Below are 7,233 nucleotides of genomic sequence, written 5' to 3'. Positions count from 1 at the left end.
CATCAATGTTATTCTAATTTGATATTAATAAGAAATAATGTCAGAAGTACATCAGTCCTTGATTTTGTTTTCTTGGCTAGGGTCTCTTGTAGGTTGTAGTAGATGTATTAAGGAACTGAAACAAATCAAGTCTGCATTTTTGTGCTGGCTGGAGACCTACTGCTTTTGTATCTTGTTGTATACAATTCAAATGATGCAGAAATTATGAACTTGAGACTGAGACACCATGTAGTAGATTGGACATTGTTTGACATCAAACACATATTGAGGACTTACAACAATCTCTTGTGACAGGGCCACTAACAGCAATGGGGGAGTAATGCAACAGAAGTTCTATGCAAGGAGATTAATATAAATTAATATAATTATAAAAAGCAAGGCAGCTGACCTCTTTAGAGAAGGCTAATGTTTATTTCTTAACTGAGGTACTAAAACCACACAAAAACTTATAAATACTAATTCTGAAGAGTGAACAATATGAGATCAATCTCCCTAGAATTAGTACATACTACGCAATGCGTCGACAGTATATGGAAAACAAAGACATGTTCATAATTTAGAAGACAACCATGCTAGCATATTCATGAGGCAGGGAAGACAGCATATGAAATCTAAACTTGCATCATTGTACTGTTTAGGCTGTCCTTTCCCTTTTATACCACGTCTTTTGTTCAACATGTTCCTCTGCATTTTCACTTGAACAACTTTTTGTTGAACCAAAAGACAATACCACCAATGCCAATTACCAAGATGACAATAAATAAAAATTGTTAGCAACCTGTGAGAATTTAGCCAACATATTCTGTAGCTGATGGTCCATCTTTGCAAGTAAAAATTCAGAATAGAGGTGTGTCTTTGTCAGCGGCTCGTCTAACCTGCAGAATTGTGCATCATTCTATCATTCCCTTGCTTATAGAAGCACTACTCACTGGACCACTCAACAATCACACAATTAAACTGCCCATGTAAGATTTGCCACTCAATTTAATTAGCAAGATGAGTGTCCTCAACTGAAAGTGCATATATTGGTTCAAAAGGGAAGTGTGATAACTGAATTAATCAAGTAGATATTGAGGTTAATGTACATGTGTATTCCTACCTGAGCCTCTTGTAGGATTTGGGGAAGCTTTTTGGTGAGCCACTCGTCAAAGTCCTCCTGCAATGACGGCGGTTGGGTGGAGAGGATCTGGAGGATCTTGGCCGGCATGGGGCAGCTGTTGTACTCCTCGATGAGGCGTCGTACGGCAAGAGGCCGGTCGGATCTGACCGGGGTGGATCCACTTCCGGTGGATTTGGCGTGGAGGTGGCCGGATCCAGCAAGATTGAGGGCCGGCAGCGCCATGGCCCTCATGGAGGTCCCTGTTCAGGGAGAAAGAGGGAGAGATGTGAGAGGAGATCGAGAGGAAGGAGTAGAAGGCAGAGGGGCGAGGCAACGGAGTGGCCGGAGGTCCGACGGTGAAGGTTGCCGGCGGCGGGGCGGGGCGGAGGTGTGGATCGCCGGCGACACGACTTGCGGGCACGAGAGCAGGAGGGAGCTGCGGGCGGCAGTGCAGTTCGGGCCCGGGCGGGTTTACAGGGTTATTTTTGTAAAAAGTGAAACGTCTTTTTCAAAGTGCCACTAAAACAAGGAGTGCGGGTTGATTTCACGTAAACTCAGGGGTGTTTTTGCAAAACTGCCATGATGACGGACAACCAAAAGCAATCGCTGGTTTATTAATAGGTAAAGATAAAGATAAAATAAAAGAAGCACTAAACACAAATTCCTTTTCAGTAAAGCAACTGTGAGTTAAAAGACGAAAAAAAAGTATCAGTACGTCCGACAGGAAGGAGATCCGATTAATTTCCTCGCGAACTGAACGGATTAGGATTCAGACTAGGATTAGAGCTAGACTAGGCAGCAGTGGCCCAGGTGCATCCAAACGGATTATGCACAAGTTCACCAAGCGGATACGGGAAACAGTGTAGCCAATAGGCTGCATCCAAACGCACCCTTACAGTCCAGACAGAAGAAACAGTGTACGCCAAATGGCTAGGATTGTCAGGTAAAGATACTAGAAACATGTAAAGATACCAGAAACAGTTCAACAGTGTCCACGACTCACTCTAGACTGTTGACCAGGTCTTGGCCCATTCCTCAGACACAACTTTTCGATTAACTTTATTCAAGGCCTGTAATAAGCCTACTGGGAGGAAAGCAGAGTCGACCAAGTCACCTTCACTGACATCAACCCGAATTCAGTCTTTATCTGGTGAGTGTCAAGTCCATGTGTGTCCGCCTTGAAGGAACAACAGTGCTCCGCTGAACCGGATGGCCCCGAGGCCACCTTGAACTTCAAATCCAGAGTGGAACCATCCGCTACAGCAACCACAGACCTCTTTAAGAGGCGTGACTCGCCAATTGCACCATCGAACAGCCGGATTTCTTCGTTATAACCACCGATAAAACAACTGAAGCACAGCTCAAAACTGCTCTGCACTTCTGACACGGCAACTTCTACATTCGCCATGACTGCCCCATCAATACGTGCTACGGTTATGTCAACTGCGCCACAGTCACCATAGATGCGGTTTGTGAATGCTTGATTCCATACTCCCCACAGGTCAGCTATGCCTGATACACCATCAATCAGCTGGTGATCATCCCTTTCTGCTTTGCCTGCCTTGATCCTAATGTCAAATTCCACTAGAACAGCGCAATACATATCTATGCCTCGCTTAGGGCCAGCCATGTTGATGAGAGAACCCTACAAAATTGTTACTTTTTAGTAGCTCTTCACATGGAAGTAAGAAACATCTAAAAATATGAATACTTCTCTTAAGCTGCTTTACTTGCCACACCATTTACTTCACCGATAGTTTACAATTGATGACCAAAATATTTGCCACGTATCAAACTGATTGGTTACATAGTGCACAACAGTGCTCTTGGTGGGGAGGGGGATGGCCCTTGTATTTATTTGGTATTGTTCAGATACCAATTTTTTTACATAAGCCTATCGAGATGAAAAGGGAAAATAAAATGACTTGTAGTGATGCGATTATTCATGCTGGTGTGTTAAGTAGCAACCAAGAGCCCGAACTATTTTGTTCAGTTTTGTTTCAAATACATGATACTCACTCAGTTCCATAATTTATAAGTTTCTCATAGTAAATCACGGTATAGTAGTGGCTTATACAATCCAAACAACTATTTTGCTACTTTTGGACAGATAAGTCACATGGACACATCTTTAATGATGCAAAAGAGACTAAGACCATGTTCGGAATTCCACCGGCTCCGCGAAATCCCGGGAGCTGCGGAGCCAGGAAATAGGTGCTCCGTGTGTTTTTGAACTGTAACTCCACCAGCTCCTGGAGTGGAGTTGCGGAGTGGAGGTACTCCGAACAGGGCCCAAGTGCTTGTTGTTCTAGGCATGCGCTAGGATTGGTCTTACAATGTGAAGTAAATGAATTTGACATAAATCAGGTATTTGATCCCCCTATTCCATTCCGTATAAATCATTCCCCAGGGGGGTTTTGCCCATGCTGCAACATCCACTTAATGTGAGAACTTCCCCAGTGGGTGATTTATACCATATGGAATACTTCAAGGGGCCAAAAACCTGATTTTATTTATACTTGAGGGGGTTAAGTACACTTGTTGCTTGAAATAATTGCAGGTAAGTATGGGTTGGCACCTGTTTCACGATGACAGGATCATCCCTGCTTATATTGACAACATAATTAAGCAATGTATCCAGACAATCCCGCACTGCTATGTATCCATACAACTCTACTGGGCCAACATCCACAGTAAGTTCAGCCAACTTTAATGAGAAAAATTGTAAGACGCGACTAGGATTATGCCGCTTGCATTTTCCGTTGCGGAAGACGCAATCTTTGGGATCTGCCAACCGAGCTTCATAAAATAAACAAGTTAAATTGTAATGGAGATTTAAGAGGGCAGGCCTGGCGCAGTGGTGAAGTCCTCCCCACTTGTGCCAAGAGGTCCTGGGTTCGAACCAGCCTCTCTGCATTGCACTTTGCAGGGGTAAGACTAGGTTCCTATAATCCCTCCCCAGACCCCACCTTGTGTGGGAGCTTCTATGCACTGGGTCTGTCCTTTTTTTTAAAAATTGTAATGGAGATCAATATAGGAAACAAATAGTCATCATATGAAAAGTAAGCATGTCACTTGAGGATTCCATGGCCCTAATGGATGTTTTCCTTTTCATCTAAGTGGAAATTATTGGTGTTCTTTTTACTAGGAATTCTAATCCCTCAAAAGTTTTTGTTTTAGGAAACTCAAAGAAAAAGCGGGTAACATATAAGCGGGTAACATATCATCACGTCAGTAAGTAAAGGTCCCTTTTACTCTGCCAGATTATTTCACAACCCCCTAAACTATTTATTGGTTACATTTACCCAAAGATTTACTAAAACATGTCAATTCAACCCTTAATGAAAATATTATTTTGTTTCATTTCTAGAAGTCCTCTTGTAAGATGGTTTTTTATTCTTTGCAATCAAAGGTAACATCATACCCATACCCATAATAATAATAATATATTCCTAATTTTCTATCTTGTATAGTTGGGAGCAACTAAACCTATTTTAGCACTCATGATAGAAAAATACGTGCTAAAAAACTGAGTGAACATATTTTTATAGGGTAGGGCATGGTGACATCAAACAAGATAAAAATCATTATGCAGTGAATTGAACACAATCCTCTTTTGCAAAACATAACAAATGTAACCCCAGAATGCAATGCGTTGACATTTAACTATCAAAAGTAATGAATAAAGTAAAGAAAATTAGCCACAAGATGTCAACATAGAACACATCAATTGACCCTATTGCTTGGAAAAGGTGCTCATAACAAATTGAAATAGGTAACGAGATATTGATCACTTACTCTCACTACGGTCATCAACAGCATAGTTCTTTTTCCACGCATGAGTGCTTCTGTATATAGAACCATCACGGTGTGTGCTTTTTGGAAGCAATTCCATGGGGAATACTTTGTCACCGCTTGCTATCAATGCGCTCTTTGTATCCTTGGTTGCACTCCTTCCGTTTTCATCTATAACTTCCAAGGTTGTGCCACTCGTCTCTACATTTTTCGTGCCTTGGCTGATGACAGAATGATAGTTGGCAGAAGAGATGAGCAATCGCTTGTCTTCAAGTCCACTGTTGCTGGACATGCTCCGAGATCCTGGAGGAAATCTATCACCAAAGAGAATAAAGAGCAAATTTGAGCAGCCGACACATTTTTTAATTATTTTTCGGTTCCCCCCTTTCCCCTGGGATTAACTATAAGACCCCCACCCCTGCCTTATTTTACCAAAATCAACACATGAAGAGTAATTAAAAACCCACAGTTGGTCAGAATCCAGATCCAAAGGTCAGAATCCAGATCCAAAACTATAGCAACTAACTAAAGGCGCAAACTTTGGCATCAGATGATCAAAACATACCGGGAAATACGACGGACAAGTAGATCGGGAGCCATGAGAGGGAAAACTCGTGGTGCAAGCGGTGGTGGCGACCAGCAAGGCGGCGCAGAGGCCGTGAAAGAGAGGAGAGGTCGCGAGGTAGAGGAGAGGCGGAGCATTGGGCCATGAAAGGTGGCGACGCCAGGTCGGAGGAGGCGAAAAATCTGGCAGAGGATCGGCATCTCAGCGCGCCGCGGCGGGAGAGATGGGGTGTGCCGGCGTTGAGAATGGGGAGAAGAAGTGCCTCTTTTTTTGGGGGGGAAAACGATTGGAATGGAATCAACATGGCAATAGGTACCCGCAAACCCGGCTGGTAAAACCTTATTAGGATCTGGGTATGAAAAATAAAAATACCCATGGATTTTTAAATGAAAAAGTTTGTGCCGGGTACGGGTATGGGTACGGGCACGCGAAGGCAATATCCACACCCGCGAACACATAAACCCGTATACTACTACACAATGTCAGGTAGGTCCCATGTGTCATTGACTAGATTCAGAAAAAAAAAACCTAAGTTACCAGACGCTGAGTACAACTTGTCAAGTACATTTGTTCTTGTCTGCCTCCTCGTGCCTCCAGCCACCTTCAAAAGGAAAAATGCGTGGGTGCCATGACGATTACAAGGTGGGACATGGTCATGGCCGGGTCTTCCCTATGAAACATCCGGCTACTCCTATCAGGAACGCATGTGCTCTGCCAATGACAAGGGCGGAGCATGACAAGCGTCTAATTTGGTGAATAATTTTGCACCCCACACATAACACTTTTTTTGAATTTCTATGATGCATGAATGTGTTGATAATTGGTCTATTGACGAATGTGTATGATGAATGAACTATTTGAATGTTTCCATGATTGTTTAGTCAACTTTGAACATGCTGAAATATAAATACCAAGACGGGTATTTTTATCCGCGGGCATTACCCATACACAGTCGGGTACGGGTATGGGAACAATTTGAAACCCGAGGTGTGGGTACGGGTATGGGTTTGGGCAGAAAATATTGGGACGGGTGCGGGTTTAGGCACGCATTACCCATACCCATACCCTACGGGTGCCATGTTGAGAATGGATCGAACCGACGCATAGGCGCTCAGTGCTAGGCGCCGTCGGCGCGCCGGCCTAATTTTTCGGTTGGTCAGCCCAAAGTCGGTCAATCTACACACACAGCCGTCAGATCTTTCCCCGTCCTCAACCTCCGGCACGGGGGAAGGGAGAGGAAGGAGACCGCCGCCCCCACAAGCGTCGACCGCCTCCTCGTCTTCCTTCACCGCTGGTCGCCGCCTACGTCTTGTTGACTCCACGCATGTAACTACGTGTGGTGGCTGCTCCAGTGGCCACAGCGGCAGCTCGCCGCCGAGCTCCATGGTTGCAGCACCCCCGATGCGTCGTCATCACCCCCTTGCCATCGAAACTCATTGCATGGGGTTACGTGAAGAGTCGATGTTGTTCATCGATGTAGCAGAAAAAACGCTGGTCATAGCAAAAAATGATGGTTGCAGCAATTCGTTGTCATCGTCGTCGCGAGTCGCGACTCCACCATGATGGATATAGCAAATCCAATGACAGTTGCTACAATTCATCTCGCCGCCTTCACCGGTCGCAACTCCACCATGATGGATGTAGCAAAATCCCTCGCCAGTAGTAGCAAAATCTGAGGACAGTTGCAACAAAAAAAGGCACCGCCGTAGTAGATCGCAGCTCCGCCGTGATGGATGCAGCAAATCCGTCGTCGCTAGTAGCAAAAAAACTCGGC

General features: G+C 44.4%; 1 protein-coding gene across 2 annotated transcripts; it reads right to left on the bottom strand.

Moving 5' to 3' along the window:
- Positions 1-1,948: 1,948 nt before the first annotated feature.
- Positions 1,949-5,756, bottom strand: LOC123148825 (uncharacterized). 2 transcript variants are annotated; one of them, XM_044568330.1, is made up of 4 exons: positions 5,460-5,756; positions 4,898-5,208; positions 3,678-3,898; positions 1,949-2,744 (listed from the first exon to the last, which is right to left on the bottom strand). In XM_044568330.1, the coding sequence occupies exons 1-4, from the start codon at positions 5,657-5,659 to the stop codon at positions 2,181-2,183; spliced, it is 1,296 nt and encodes a 431-aa protein (XP_044424265.1). In that variant the 5' UTR covers positions 5,660-5,756; the 3' UTR covers positions 1,949-2,180. The 2 variants fall into 2 exon arrangements, with proteins under 2 accessions (XP_044424265.1, XP_044424266.1); XM_044568331.1 differs by having other exon boundaries at positions 3,678-3,772.
- Between the last annotated feature and the right edge of the window lie 1,477 nt (positions 5,757-7,233).

This window comes from Triticum aestivum, chromosome 7A, assembly GCF_018294505.1.
Source record: "Triticum aestivum cultivar Chinese Spring chromosome 7A, IWGSC CS RefSeq v2.1, whole genome shotgun sequence".
NCBI classification, from domain to species: Eukaryota; Viridiplantae; Streptophyta; class Magnoliopsida; order Poales; family Poaceae; genus Triticum; species Triticum aestivum.
This window is presented reverse-complemented; position numbering and strand designations above follow the sequence as displayed.